Genomic DNA, 15,681 nt, shown 5'->3' with positions numbered 1-15,681 from the left:
CTCACACACACACACACACACACACACACGTGCGCGCGCTGGACGGATTTCCCCGAAAATCCAATAAAATTAAATTCTTCTATACACAGAACAAGCCTGAGACACGGATAAGATCTCTGTTCTTAAACCCACTAAGCCCACAATGTGTACACTGTGGAAAACAAAACAACTGAGAGAGAGAATTTTCTATTCTGAAATTAATTACAGATTTGTACGATTCTCTTATTATTATACAATGGCAACTGTATGATTATAACATGTGGCAGTCAGCCTGGTTAATTAATCCATTTTGGGCGGGAACCCCTCTTGGTGTTTAAAGCATTATGTTATACTTTAGCTATTGAAAAATATCAGATCTACAAGCTCATAGTGCGCCACCGAGTGGCGCGCTACGAGCTTGTAGGTCTGCTATTGTTGAAAAATCGTTCAAATGTGTCGCAAATCATTGAATATATATTTCAGAGCGAACATTTTTAACTAAAATATTTGCTTCTGGGGGGTACCTCCCTGGAACTACATATTTTGAGATGGGGGTCCGTGGCCCAATAGAGATAATTCTGGGGGTCCTTGAAATGAAAAAGGTTGAGCACCACTGACATAGAAACATGGGTTTTTCAGAAAAATGTTAGGATTTAGAAGCCTTTTTTTTTCATCGACCTCAGTCCAAAATGGATTACATGGTGTTGCAGTTATTGGGATAATTGAAAGACAACACAGACCGACAGGCAGGCAGGCATGGTTCAGTGTTTGCAGGCATGCTTCAGTGTTTGCACGTATCATGCATGGATAACAAACTCTGATGCTGTGTACACCCCCAATATTTACCATACAACCCCCCCCCCCTCCTCTCTCTGCATCCCTCTGTCACATATCTGGGTACATTGGACAAGTGGTTGTTTGTTTTGGTCTCGAAATAGTCCTAGTAATCCCAGAGAAAAGGTGTAGCCAGGAGCCCCATCTGTCTCTCTCCATCTCCCTCTCTTGGATTCATGCAGAGTCACGCAGAGACGGCACCGCAGATGCGATATTGCGCTGCGAGCTTGTTGTAGGCCAGGCTATTTTCAGCATACAAACGCCATCGTGCCCCGGCCCGAAGTATGAATCCTGTTTTATTTCTCTTCTGTCTGTGGACAGGTGTCTTAACCCATTTTGGGCGGGAACCCCTTTTGGTGTTTTAAACATTATGTTATAATTTAGCTGTTGAAAAATAGCAGATCTACAAGCTCATAGCGCGCCACCGAGTGGCGCGTTACGAGCTTGTAGGTCTGCTATTTTTGAAAAATCGTTCTTTCAGAGCTAACGTTTTTAACTCAAATCTTTGCTTCTGGGGGATTCCTGAAATAACATATTTTCAGATGGGCGTCGGTGGCCAATTACATATCATTTTTGGGGGTCCTTGACATGAAATATTGAGCACCACGGATACAGAAACATGAGGTATTTCAGAAAACTGTCATGATTTAGAAGACGTTTCTTTAAATTTCAACGTCAGGCCTAAATGGGTTAAAGTTATCCTCTGTGACTGTGCCCGGACCACTGGCCTATAGCGAGGGCTCCAGCGTAGCCTGGCCCGGACCACTGGCCTATAGCGAGGGCTCCAGTGTAGCCTGGCCCGGACCACTGGCCTATAGCGAGGGCTCCAGTGTAGCCTGGCCCGGACCACTGGCCTATAGCGAGGGCTCCAGTGTAGCCTGGCCCGGACCACTGGCCTATAGCGAGGGCTCCAGTGTAGCCTGGCCCGGACCACTGGCCTATAGCGAGGGCTCCAGTGACTGGCCCGGACCACTGGCCTATAGCGAGGGCTCCAGTGACTGGCCCGGACCACTGGCCTATAGCGAGGGCTCCAGTGTAGCCTGGCCCGGACCACTGGCCTATAGCGAGGGCTCCAGTGTAGCCGGACCACTGGCCTATAGCGAGGGCTCCAGTGTAGCCTGGCCCGGACCACTGGCCTATAGCGAGGGCTCCAGTGTAGCCTGGCCCGGACCACTGGCCTATAGCGAGGGCTCCAGTGTAGCCTGGCCCGGACCACTGGCCTATAGCGAGGGCTCCAGTGTAGCCTGGCCCGGACCACTGGCCTATAGCGAGGGCTCCAGTGTAGCCTGGCCCGGACCACTGGCCTATAGCGAGGGCTCCAGTGTAGCCTGGCCCGGACCGCTGGCCTATAGCGAGGGCTCCAGTGTAGCCTGGCCCGGACCACTGGCCTATAGCGAGGGCTCCAGCGTAGCCTGGCCCGGACCGCTGGCCTATAGCGAGGGCTCCAGCGTAGCCTGGCCCGGACCACTGGCCTATAGCGAGGGCTCCAGTGTAGCCTGGCCCGGACCACTGGCCTATAGCGAGGGCTCCAGTGGCCTGGCCCGGACCACTGGCCTATAGCGAGGGCTCCAGTGTAGCCTGGCCCGGACCACTGGCCTATAGCGAGGGCTCCAGGCCCGGACCACTGGCCTATAGCGAGGGCTCCAGTGTAGCCTGGCCCGGACCACTGGCCTATAGCGAGGGCTCCAGGCCCGGACCACTGGCCTATAGCGAGGGCTCCAGTGTAGCCTGGCCCGGACCACTGGCCTATAGCGAGGGCTCCAGTGTAGCCTGACGGACCACTGGCCTATAGCGAAGCCTCCAGTGTAGCCTGGCCCGGACCACTGGCCTATAGCGAAGCCTCCAGTGTAGCCTGGCCCGGACCACTGGCCTATAGCGAGGGCTCCAGCGTAGCCTGGCCCGGACCACTGGCCTATAGCGAGGGCTCCAGTGTAGCCTGGCCCGGACCACTGGCCTATAGCGAGGGCTCCAGTGTAGCCTGGCCCGGACCACTGGCCTATAGCGAGGGCTCCAGTGTAGCCTGGCCCGGACCACTGGCCTATAGCGAGGGCTCCAGTGTAGCCTGGCCCGGACCACTGGCCAATAGCGAGGGCTCCAGTGTAGCCTGACAGGACCCCTGGACCACTGGCCTATAGCGAGGGCTCCAGTGTAGCCTGGCCCGGACCACTGGCCTATAGCGAGGGCTCCAGTGTAGCCTGGCTCGGACCACTGGCCTATAGCGAGGGCTCCAGCGTAGCCTGGCCCGGACCACTGGCCTATAGCGAGGGCTCCAGTGTAGCCTGGCCCGGACCACTGGCCTATAGCGAGGGCTCCAGTGTAGCCTGGCCCGGACCACTGGCCTATAGCGAGGGCTCCAGTGTAGCCTGGCCCGGACCACTGGCCTATAGCGAGGGCTCCAGTGTAGCCTGGCCCGGACCACTGGCCTATAGCGAGGGCTCCAGTGTAGCCTGGCCCGGACCACTGGCCTATAGCGAGGGCTCCAGCGTAGCCTGACAGCGTAGCCTGACAGCGTGCTGCGGCTTCGAGTCCCGATCCCGGCGGCCTTTGCTTGCGTGTCACTCCTCATCTCTCTCTCTCTCCCCGTTTCCTGTCTAACTAATGTACTATCAATACAGGAATAAAAAGCCCCAAAAGAAATCTTTAAAAAAATGTGTATATTCTTTGTAGCCGTCTGTTTCCTTCACTCTTGTTCACCTGCAGAAAGCAGCAGCTGCTTATCCCATTCTGACCTGAGATCAGATTCTAAAAATGTCTTCTACATCCTGACAGTTTTCTGGAAAAGCTATGTTTCTGTGTCAGTCGTTCTTCGATTTTTCAAAAATAGCATACCTATAAGCTTGTAGCGCGGCACTCGGTGGCGTGCTATGAGCTTGTACATCTGCTATTTTTCAATAGCTAAAGCATAACATAATGCTAACACCAAAAGGGGTTCCCGCCCAAAATGTGTTATTATTATGGCAGTTTCTGGTGGGATACCGTTTGAGAACTTCGAAAGAGAGAGAGCGGAAACATGCCGAAACCACTGGCTTGGAATAAGCACCCATATGTGTTTGTGGGCATCACGTGCTATAGCAAGTCTGGTGATCGATGGTTGCTGGCCATAAGATTCAGATTGTCTGTCTCTTGTGTGTCCAAGCAAGTCCACATATCTATCCCGTCTGTCTCATGTGATCAGTCCAGTGTGTCCACTGTAGGGGACATTTTAGAGGGACAAAGTCAAAGTCGTACGATTAGTCACAGACGTTACCGCAGTTAAATTTGTTCTCCGCATTTGACCCATCTCTTGGAACGGTGAGCCGCAGCGTGCGCCGTGCTTGGGAATCATTAGTTGATTTGACCCCCAATCCAACCCATTGATGCTGAGTGCCAAGCAGGGAGGCATTGGGTCCCATTTTTACAGTCTTTGGTATGACCCGGCCGGGGATCGAACCCCGACCTCCCAGTTTCAGGGCGGACACTCTAACCACAAGGCCACTGTCAGACAGCTGAGACAGGTGTCCTGATATGCTGAATGCTATTGAGCTCTATATCTTGTAATTACAGGTTTATGCCCAAAGGCAGCTAGCTTTGTAGCTGGGCCTTTTCTTGGGGAGAGCCAGATAATAATATCTAATTATTATGGATTAGTTCAGTGTAGCCGATATTATTAATATAATAGCATTAGCCTGGGAGGCTGGGAACAGACACTCGGAGACATTCTGATTGGTACTGTATGCTCCACGACAACAACATCACCATGTGCAATACATTTTTTAAAAAGCAGAGAAAGAGGCTTTTTTTTCCTTTTGCACATGGCAAAATTGGCAATTTGTGCTTTCGAGCCATAATGGAGAAAAAGTACCGCTTTTTCCACCACGTCATTGTCCTTTCATCTTCTTTGCTACCTCCTCCATTCATCTCATAATTATCCCCGCTGCCTCTCTGGAACACTCAGCATGTTTTTTTTTGAGTGGTGCAACCACTCCCTTACGGAGATATTTGTGTGGTTGCCTGGCTGGGTATGAGCACGAAAACAGCATGAATTAATAACCAGCTGCTGCCTTATATCTCCAGAATTGTGCTATGAAATGTAAATATCTGTGTCTATCTGTATTTATGTGTGTGGAAACAACAGGATGTGTCCAGGTGACTCTGTAACTGTGAGCGTAGCCTTTTAGCCTACTACAAATGGAACCAAAGGACCATTTACCGTTTTTTTTGCAGCTTTTGCCTTTCTTTTATATTTTTGATAGAGGGACAGACAGTATACGCTGACAGGAAATGGGGGAGAGAGATGGGGGGGTGACATGCAGTAAAGGCCGTCGGGATCGGGAGTCGAACCAGCGGCACACTGCCAGACTCGGACCCACTGAGCCACGGCCCAGGCCTAAAGGACCCTTTTCTAAAAAATAAACTGACTGTACAAATGGACTGTTATGGGTCCATTTGGTTGTAGCCAGCGGTGAGCTGGCGGTAGAGCTGCCCGGGGCGCCGGCCCTGAAGCTGCATACACGCCGGCACGCTCAACACCTAAAACAAAGCAAGCAGTGGCGCCGTCTATACCTGGCTGGCATGTCGATTAGCATGTCGAAGTTTTCATGGCTATTCTCTAACCAGCCGCTTTTCAAGCAGCTGGTAAAAACCTAGACAAAAATGTTCGGGAGGGAGTAATGGAGAAGAGATCCAGTAGAACTGAAAGACAAAGTAATTTTAGGTTTGGTTGCGTGCACGTGTCACACTCCGGAAATAGCTGATCTACAAGTGCAATGGATTTGAGTGCGTTGTGTTCACTTATTTATCCTTTACCAGGGAATGTTGTGTTGTTTTGAAGGTTGTTTTCCTGTGTCTTCCTTTACCTGCAGCCCATCAGCAACGCAGACTTCATAGTTCCAGTGGAGATCGATGGAACTATTCACCAGGTATTGTACTGTAATGACAGAGGATGGAACTATTCACTAGGTATTGTACTGTATTGACAGAGGATGGAACTATTCACCAGGTACTGTACTGTATTGACAGAGGATGGAACTATTCACCAGGTATTGTACTGTATTGACAGAGGATGGAACTATTCACTAGGTATTGTACTGTATTGACAGAGGATGGAACTATTCACCAGGTACTGTACTGTATTGACAGAGGATGGAACTATTCACCAGGTATTGTACTGTATTGACAGAGGATGGAACTATTCACCAGGTATTGTACTGTATTGACAGAGGATGGAACTATTCACCAGGTATTGTTACTGTATTGACAGGATGGAACTATTCACCAGGTATTGTACTGTATTGACAGGATGGAACTATTCACCAGGTATTGTACTGTATTGACAGAGGATGGAACTATTCACCAGGTACTGTACTGTATTGACAGAGGATGGAACTATTCACCAGGTATTGTACTGTGTTGACAGAGGATGGAACTATTCACCAGGTATTGTACTGTATTGACAGAGGATGGAACTATTCACCAGGTATTGTACTGTATTGACAGGATGGAACTATTCACCAGGTATTGTACTGTATTGACAGAGGATGGAACTATTCACCAGGTATTGTACTGTGTTGACAGGATGGAACTATTCACCAGGTATTGTACTGTATTGACAGAGGATGGAACTATTCACCAGGTATTGTACTGTGTTGACAGAGGATGGAACTATTCACCAGGTATTGTACTGTATTGACAGAGGATGGAACTATTCACCAGGTATTGTACTGTATTGACAGAGGATGGAACTATTCACCAGGTATTGTTGTATTGACAGAGGATGGAACTATTCACCAGGTATTGTACTGTGTTGACAGAGGATGGAACTATTCACCAGGTATTGTACTGTATTGACAGAGGATGGAACTATTCACCAGGTATTGTACTGTGTTGACAGAGGATGGAACTATTCACCAGGTATTGTACTGTGTTGACAGAGGATGGAACTATTCACCAGGTATTGTACTGTATTGACAGAGGATGGAACTATTCACCAGGTATTGTACTGTGTTGACAGAGGATGGAACTATTCACCAGGTATTGTACTGTATTGACAGAGGATGGAACTATTCACCAGGTATTGTACTGTATTGACAGAGGATGGAACTATTCACCAGGTATTGTACTGTATATGAGCTTGTAGGTCTGCTATTTTTGAAATATCGTGGAAATGAGGCACAAATCTTTGAATATATATTCTTTCGGAATACTTTTTTTATTTCGACGTCAGGCCTAAATGGGTTTTATAGTTGCTGTTAACGAGAGAGAGAGAGAGAGAGAGTGAGAGAGACAGACAGACAGACAGACAGACAGACAGACAGACAGACAGACAGTGTCCCTGTTGCCAGGTTTTGCACAACAAAGTATTCCCCGTCTTGCTTAACGGTTGACTCTGTGTGCGGCTGCAGCATCGGCATCCATTGCATTCAGAAGCTGAAACCTGGTTCAAGTAATCCAGGATAGGCTTACGGTGTCTGTTTTGGCCTGTTCTTGGTTACTTGCACTGGGGGGCAGCGACTAATCACGGAGACGGAAGAAGATGGACGCTACACACAGCAAAATCAACAACAAATATAGTAAATCATTTGTATTGCTCTACTGTAGGCCTACCTACCTCACTATGTAACTGTTTTACTCGTCTTCTGTTTCGGACTTATTTAGTTGTTTCTGTGTTCTCTTAATGTGTTTTAATTGTTGATTGTGTGTGTGCGCGTGTAATCTCGACAGCATTGCAAATTAGGTCTTTTCGAGAACAAAATAAAGGTTTCGGTCAATTGAAAAATGGTTTAGTGTAAATAAAAATAAATTTGGAAATTGTCCCGGAAAATGTATTTATTTATTTTAACGTGCTTGGTTATTACCTCCTTTATGATGAATTCCTGTTCTGTTCTGACTATAGAAGTGTCTATTTGTACGTCTCTAAATGTTTTGATGAATTGAACAAGGTGGACCCTCTTGTAAACAAGTGTAATGCTTAATTGGGTCGTCCACTCACAGTTAACAGTCTTTGTATTGAGTTTGTGCTTGAAATGTACTGTAATTCTGCAAACTGTTAATAAATATTTAAATTCAATTCAATTCAATTAAATTCAATTGGTGTTTCAGGTGTATGTGCTGAAGAGGCCCTACGTGGACGAGTTCCTCCAGAAGATGGGGGAGCTGTTTGAATGTGTTCTCTTCACAGCAAGCTTAGCCAAGGTAGGTTCCACTTCCTCTGGGACGGACGGAAGGAACGGACGGTAAAACCACTCAGTTGATGTCACAATAAAGGCCTTGTATCTCAACCCCTTTTGGTGTTAGCATTATGTTATGCTTTAGCTATTGAAAAATAGCAGACCTACAAGCTCATAGCGCGCCACCGAGTGGCGCGCTACGAGCTTGTAGATCTGCTATTTTTGAAAAATCGAAGAACGACTGACATAGAAACATAGCTTTTTTTTAGAAAACTGCCAGGATTTAGAAGACATTTTTAGAATCTGATCTCAGGTCAAAATGGGTATAATCAAAAACACTGTGTACAAGCTTCCAGCCTGTCACCTGTGCACACCAGTGATCTTGTATATCTGCTATTTTTGAGAACCACTGTTCTAAATCACTGTTCTAAATCTTAAGCCTTTCTGAAAACACATGTTGCTATTATGTGGCCAAAAATCTAATAATGAGACATTGGTTTTAATGGTTTGGTCTGTGACCAATAAACCATAAAAGCAAATGAGAAATACTCAAAACTGTTCATGTAGTTTCTCTCTTGAGTGTACAGATGGAACCATAAGGTCCCTTACAGGTCCATTTGGTATCTGTTGTATACTCCCAAGAGTTATGGGGGTCCTTGAAATGAAAACTTTTGAGAATCGCTGATATACATACAGTAGTTGATACGTTATTTGACCTTCGTGCTACGGAAGCTCAGAATAATCTGTCAAAACAGCTCAAAAAAGAAAGATTTTTTTCGGGGCAAATTCATTGCATGAAAAAAAAAGTACACATTTCAAAAGTATCTTGAAACCCGGGCATCCTATTTCTGGGGGAACATTCCCCAAAAATACCAGATCTACAAGCTCACAGTCACAACCCATCAATGGGATTTGTTGAGGGGGAAAAAGACAAAGTACAGAGACAGTCCCAATGCGCCCTTGTACGACACATTGTGAGATTGGTATTAATACATAATAATGGAAAGTGGTTAACCCATTTTGACCTGAGGACGATTCTAATGTCTTCTAAATCCTGACATGTTTCTATGTCAGTCGTTCTCAAAAAATGTTATGTCAAGGACCCCCAAAAATATATGTAATTGGCCGCCGACCCCCATCTGAAAATATGTTGTTCCAGGGACCCTCCCAGTAACAAAGATTTGAGTTAAAATGTTGAATATGTAATAATATATATTCAAAGATTTGAGGCACATTTTCACGATTTTTGAAGACCTACAAGCTCATAGCGCGAGTGCCGCGCTATGAGCTTGTAGATCTGCTTGTAGAGCTGCTTGTAGATCTGCCTTATCTATCATACGTATCTCACGCTGTGAACTGTGTGTGTTGCAGTATGCCGATCCCGTGGCGGACCTGCTGGACCAGTGGGGGGTGTTCCGGGCCCGGCTCTTCAGGGAGTCCTGTGTGTTCCATCGGGGGAACTACGTCAAAGACCTCAGCCGGCTGGGCCGGGAGCTCAGCAAGGTCATCATCATTGACAACTCGCCTGCCTCGTACATCTTCCACCCTGAGAACGCTGTGAGTCTGGCTTCATGCGGAGCTTAACCACGGCTTTAAACCCATTTAGGCCTGACGTCCAAATATAAATAAAAAGTCTTCTGAAAGAATATATATTCAAAGATTTGTGCCGCATTTTCAGAAATTTTCAAAAATAGCAGACCTACAAGCTCGTAGCGCGCCACTCGGTGGCGTGCTACAAGCTTGTAGATCTGCTATTTTTCAATAGCTAAAGTATAACATAATGCTTAGTTAAAACACCAAAAGGGGTTCCTGCCCAGAATGGGTTAAACCCCATATGGTTGAGCGGGATCCCTCAGGGCTCTCCGCTAGTGTATTTTCAGTTATTGTGGGGAAAGCTTTGGCTGAGAATAAACGATCTGAGCTTGCTTGCTGTTTTCCGCTGAAGCTTTCCCCACAGTACGGTACGGATACATGGGTTTAAGTGGTTAATAAAAAGTCTTACATTCATCCATGTAGAAATAAGGCCTTAAGAACACTTAGAAAGTCTTACATTCATGCTTCAACGGCCTTAAAAAATGCCACAGAGAGGTAAAAATAAGATTTAGGTCTTGCTTGTTCTATTTATGCTTTGGTTTAAATTATTAACCACTTAGTTCAAATCCATTAACGACAGCTTTGTTACTTTTGTGAATTTAGCAAAAGGGTAGGAGCGTACTCCAATAGTCGGGAGGTGCTGACCGCGGGAGATAAAGTTGAACAGAAAGGAGGAGAGGTCGCACAACAAGTCACCATGCAAAATACTTTATTCTAAAACGGGTAGTCCCAATACTTGATTCTGATTGGCTGGTTACCGTCACGTGACCGGTGTAAATTGCACCGATAACCCACGCCTTCAATCACTTTATATCATTCGCAGCTGATTCCGCATCTCTGTAGCTGTACTGGGATATGACTGTGAATGTGTGGCTCCAGGCGGCCCCGTAGAGACATCAAGCGCTATTCTCCCGTCACTTTGCCTACTTGCAGCAAAACAAGGAAGTGATGTGGCTCGCTCTGGTGGCGCAAAGCGTAGCTACTTTTGTGAATTTAATAGTTTTATTAGGTTAATATTGCTATATGTTTGTAACCGTTTTAGAAAAGCAATAAGCCACTCGAGGCCCCAGCTTATCGGGTATTTTACAATGGCTGGGAGGTAGAAGACCCTCCGCTGCGCGTCAGGTCTGCCTACGCCTCCCAGCCATTGTAAAATACCCGATAACCTGAGACCTCTCATGGCTTATTGCTTAATTATAAGATGACCAACATTTCGGCAGCATAAGCGAATGCCTTCTTCAGGGTATATCCTGAAGAAGGTGTGTGACCTCTCCTCCTTTCTGTTCATTTTTGTGAATTTAACATTTCTACACTGCATCTCAAGCTGAGCTCGTTGATTAGGCTATTTTCGACTGATGATACTGTCGCTGTTCAACTTACAACAAAGTCTATATCTAGGGTGTTAAATGGTTAAAGTCATCTCTTTCTCTTTCTTTCCCTATCACACACACACACACACACACACACACACACACACACACACACACACACACACACACAAAACACACTGTTCCTCGAACGGAAGTATGTCAACTGCGTAGCTCTGATGCTGACAGTAATGGATTCTAGAACAGGAGCATTGTTTTAGTAACGGGGTCAAGGCTGGCAGCGGTGTTTTCTGTGCTGTGTTCGTATTTTTCTTTTCATTGGGGGAGGGGGGGGGGGTGTCACTCAGGTCTTTGAAGCGCTTCCTTATCATCATTATTCACTGTGTGTGCGTGTGCGCGTGCGAGATTGATTAACCCGGTCGATGCCAAACTCTGCACAAACACTCCCTGGGTGCCAACAATGAACCTATGCCCCAAATTTTCCAGAATGGCCTGTTATAGCGCCACCATGAGGCAGATTTTTACCTATAACTGCACTGATCAGTGTGAAACGTTACTTGCACACTCCCTAGACTAGAGGCCAAGGAAAAACCTTTGACCTGCATTTTTCACATCTGCCTTTTATAGCACCACCGGGAGGCTGACTTTTGTAAAAACACATTTTACTCCTCCAGATTCTGTCCAAAAATCTTTACACAGTATCTCTAGTCATGTGCTCAAGACGGTTCTGTCCGATATTTCATATCCCATCCTATAATTGGCTAACATTGGCTTCCAAAGTTTGCAGGATTGGCCTCGAATCATGAACGCAGCGTGCAATTTACCTGAATGTTTTCACGCACTTTCCTACTATAGGCTGAGGAATACGTCCCACCCTTTTCACATTGGCCTGTTATAGCGCCACCAACAGGTTGATTTATGTTTTAATCTAAAACCTTCAAAAACGTTGAATAGCCAGTTCGTCGTGATTTTGTGACTCAGCTATTTCTCAGTAAGATACAAAACACCTGTGGAACTACAGACTAACGCAGAACTACAATGAGCTACAGAAACTGACAACATGACTAACCAATTTTGGGCGGGAACCCGACTGACATAGAAACATAGCTTTTTCAGAAAACTGTCAGGATTTAGAAGACATTTAAAAAAAAAATCCTGACAGTTTTCTGGAAAAACCTTATTTTTCTGTATCAGTGGTTCTCAATATTTCATGTCAAGGACCCCAAAAGTTATATGTAATGTGCCTCCGCCCCCCCATCTGAAAATAGGTTGTTCCAGAGACCTCCTCAGAGGCAAAGATTTGAGTTAAAATGTTCACTCTGTAATAATATATATTAAACTTGAGCTGACCAATTCTCCCCTCCGCCTTCCTCTCCCTCCACAGGTCCCGGTCCAGTCGTGGTTTGACGACATGACAGACACTGAGCTGCTGGACTTGATCCCCCTGTTTGAGGGTCTCAGTACGGAGGAGGACATTATCAATGGATTACAGACTCTAAGGGCCAGGTAGCAGACACTACCTCCAGCCAGGCACTGTCTGCTACCTGGCTCCTGGCCCACCTAAAGCTGGCCCTGGCCCCCCATAGGGGCCCCTGAGGGCCCGATCCAACAGGAGCCTCTCTCTGCTGCCACAGCCTAAGTGGCCCCCGCGGCCCTGCCCTCTCCAACTCTCTCAACGGGAGTTGACCACAGAGACCGCCAGCAGGAGAGACGGAGAACGTTGGGCTCACACGGATCCTAATTACAGCTAAGAGAGAGAGTACTTGTATGGACTATGGAATATGTGGTTCTCAATCTTTGTTTTAATTATTTCAAGGACAAATGGAACCAAATGGACCCTTATGGGTCGATTGGGTTCCATTTGTACACACTCCGAGTTAATAAAAAGCAAGTCTTTTGCACACCTACAAAGGCGACAGGTGCGTATAGGAGAAGACCAAAAGAGGAACCGCAACATACTGAAAGAAAATCTCCTGCACACTTTCTTCATATGTTTTAAAAAAAACAAGAAAAAAGGATTCATTTTCTTTTTTCTATATTTTTTTTTTTCGTTTTGTTTTGCATGTGAATACAGTGTGCAGGAGTTTTTTCTACACGCTCAGAGAGCAAAACTCTCACGCTCGGGAGTTACAGACCTGTAAGTGTCCATTTGGAACCCCATCAAGGAACCCTGAGGGTCTCCACCTGGACCCCATCAAGGAACCGTCTGGACCCAAACTTTGAGAACCACTGGACGACGACACAATGTCCACAGACGTTGTTCATTGTCCAGGTACAGGTCTTCATCGTTCTCCCACTGGCAAGACATTATATTGTATTACTGTATTGTACATACTATATGTTTATTACATATACGACATTTTTCTATGAAAGAGAGGGGGTTTAACTATCCTGTCATGTAATATTTTTAGTTACCAAAAAAATTAAATGATATAGAAACATAACAAAAACAGAGTTTTTGGAGTGTGAGGTGGCCGGCGATAGTCGGAAACCTTCTGTTTATCTGTGCTATGCAGGCTGTCTTTTCTCGCTAAAGGCTCATACATAGTCTGGATTTTCGGTGGTGAGGTGACCACCGGACTACAACATGACGTCACAAGCCGCGGTGAAGTAGCCTGGCTAATAAGCCAGACTAATATCACACAACACTGTCGCGGTATATTAGTCTGGGCTGGCTCCACTTGGATTTCATTTCCCGGGGGGCGGGTTCAAACATTTTCTCTTCGACGCAATTGGTCAGAGATACTGTCAGTCAAAGGTCTCAAGCATTGAACGTCACTGTACCAAAGCCCGCCCATATTGCATACCGTGTCCCGATTGGCCCGACCTGTTCTCGGTTGTAGGAAAGAGGCGTGCTACTGAGCCTCGCCAGACCCTAATCCGCTGGCAGGCAAAACATTTTTTGCCAACGGCTGATTCGGTCTGGTTTATTAACCAGGCTAGCGGTGAAGAGCAAACGCTCCGGTGGTCACCTCACCACCGAAAATCCAGACTATGAATAGGCCTTTAACCGTTCATTCAAAACAACTGTGATTGACCTTAATCTTACAGGATGAAGTGCCTTCATTACTGTGTATATTTTGTTTTGTTGGTAATGGGGTAGATGCTGTGTTTATGCTGCATATTTACTCGAAAAACTCCAGAAGTATAAAGTTTAAATTGCGGAGATAATTTGTCTTTTATTTGCCACTTAACCCATTTAGGCCGGACGTCGAAATTAAAAAAAACGTTCGCTCTGAAAGAATATATATTCAAAGATTTGTTGCCGCGTTTTTTACGATTTTTCAAAAAATAGCAGACCTACGAGCTCATAGCGCGCCACTCGGTGGCACGCTACGAGCTTGTAGATCTGCTATTTTTCAATAGCTAAATTATAACATAATGCTTTAAAACACCAAAAGGGGTTTCCCGCCCAAAATGGGTTAAGTAAAGGGGATTGAAGAGGATAATTGCCATGTATAACTATTAATCGAAGTAGCTTTGCTGTAACCTGAGAACTCCTCGCTTTTGCCCTTTGAGTTCAATTCATATAAAATGAGTTCAATTAATATAAAATGATGACATTTACTGAAGCGTCTAATGGCTCCACATGACATCCTTTGTACAGTGGCTGTAAATTAATAACAATTTGATACAATTGAAAAGAAAACGTACACTTTATTCAGGACGATTTGGCCTCCTTATATCATCAAATATCCTTATAATGGTATCAATGTCGTCTCCCCCACCCCCCCACCCCCCCCCCCAAAAAAAAGGTATGGAAACTCTATAATGATTAGAAATAGATTATATGAAATTATATTTATTGGGGAAAGAACTGTAAAGAATGCTGTTGAAATCGTACTGTATAACGTTATTAAAGTTGCAAGTTTGCACACTGCCGCCTTGTACACTTGCCACACTGCCGCCTTGTACACTTGCCACACTGTACCTTGTAATATCATCTACGTACTGCAGGGGTTCTCAACGTTTTGGGCCGGGCGGGGACCCCCCGGAAATGCTTTGGCCATGTCTCGGGGACCCCCGCCCCCTCCCGACCCCCAATATAAATTGACTGCTACAATAACCTTAATAATAGAGACTATAGAGCGTCGCAGTCCCGCCTCCTACCCTGGACCAGGAAATGATTCTCTGTTCATTTTCCTCATAGACATTTCAGAAAGTATTTATTTAAAGACGTTTACGCCGCAGACAAAGCCAACTCGAGTCGTGACAAATCATGACAACAAACACAATTTTTTGGGCCGAACAAATAATTAGAAAGAAATTATTATTTGTTTGGTCCAAAATATTGTTTGTGTTGTCATGAGTTGTCACGACTCGAGTTGGCTTTGTCCGCGGCATAACCGTCTTTAAATAAATACTTTAAGAAATGTCTATGAGAATAATGCATTGGGTTTCATTTCCTGGTCCAGGGTAGGAGGCGGGACTGCGACGCTCTATAGAGCACCGAAGTCTGACGTCACTTTCAGTAGAGGGCACCAACACACAGGTTCGTGTATTTTTTTATTTGTATTGAAATCTCCATAGGGCGATTTTATGTCGCCGACCACCCCGGCGTTTCTGTCAGGCTGTGCGTCGTTAATGATGTCCATTCATATTTGATACAGCCAGTTTCTGGAGAAAATGGAATTAATGTGACCGCAAAAGCCTTGAAACTACATATGAATGCAATGTCGCTGAGCATATACGTCACGCCCAGCTGTCAACATATTGCATTCCTGAGATTCCTCGTTGGCGTAAGCTCAGCTGGTGGTGACTCGACTCGTACTAACCACGATACATTATATATCAATAAAATT

The 15,681-nt window shown here is 45.7% G+C and overlaps 1 protein-coding gene across 2 annotated transcripts in view; it reads left to right on the top strand.

Moving 5' to 3' along the window:
* The window catches only part of ctdspla (CTD (carboxy-terminal domain, RNA polymerase II, polypeptide A) small phosphatase-like a), a 54,989-nt gene extending 40,378 nt beyond the window's left edge, over positions 1 to 14,611 (top strand). For both annotated transcript variants that reach the window (XM_079489219.1, XM_079489218.1), the window contains 4 exons: positions 5,655 to 5,711; positions 7,891 to 7,983; positions 9,330 to 9,515; positions 12,264 to 14,611. In XM_079489219.1, coding sequence (XP_079345345.1) covers positions 5,655 to 5,711; positions 7,891 to 7,983; positions 9,330 to 9,515; positions 12,264 to 12,389 — 462 coding nt within the window. In that variant the 3' untranslated portion in view covers positions 12,390 to 14,611. The remainder of the gene's footprint in view (positions 1 to 5,654; positions 5,712 to 7,890; positions 7,984 to 9,329; positions 9,516 to 12,263) is intronic.
* Positions 14,612 to 15,681: the final 1,070 nt, after the last annotated feature.

The sequence above is a fragment of the Electrona antarctica genome (genome assembly GCF_951216825.1).
Source record: "Electrona antarctica genome assembly, chromosome: 20".
Taxonomy (NCBI): Eukaryota; Metazoa; Chordata; class Actinopteri; order Myctophiformes; family Myctophidae; genus Electrona; species Electrona antarctica.
Note: the sequence above shows the minus strand (reverse complement) of the source record. Positions and strands in the feature narration are given on the sequence as shown.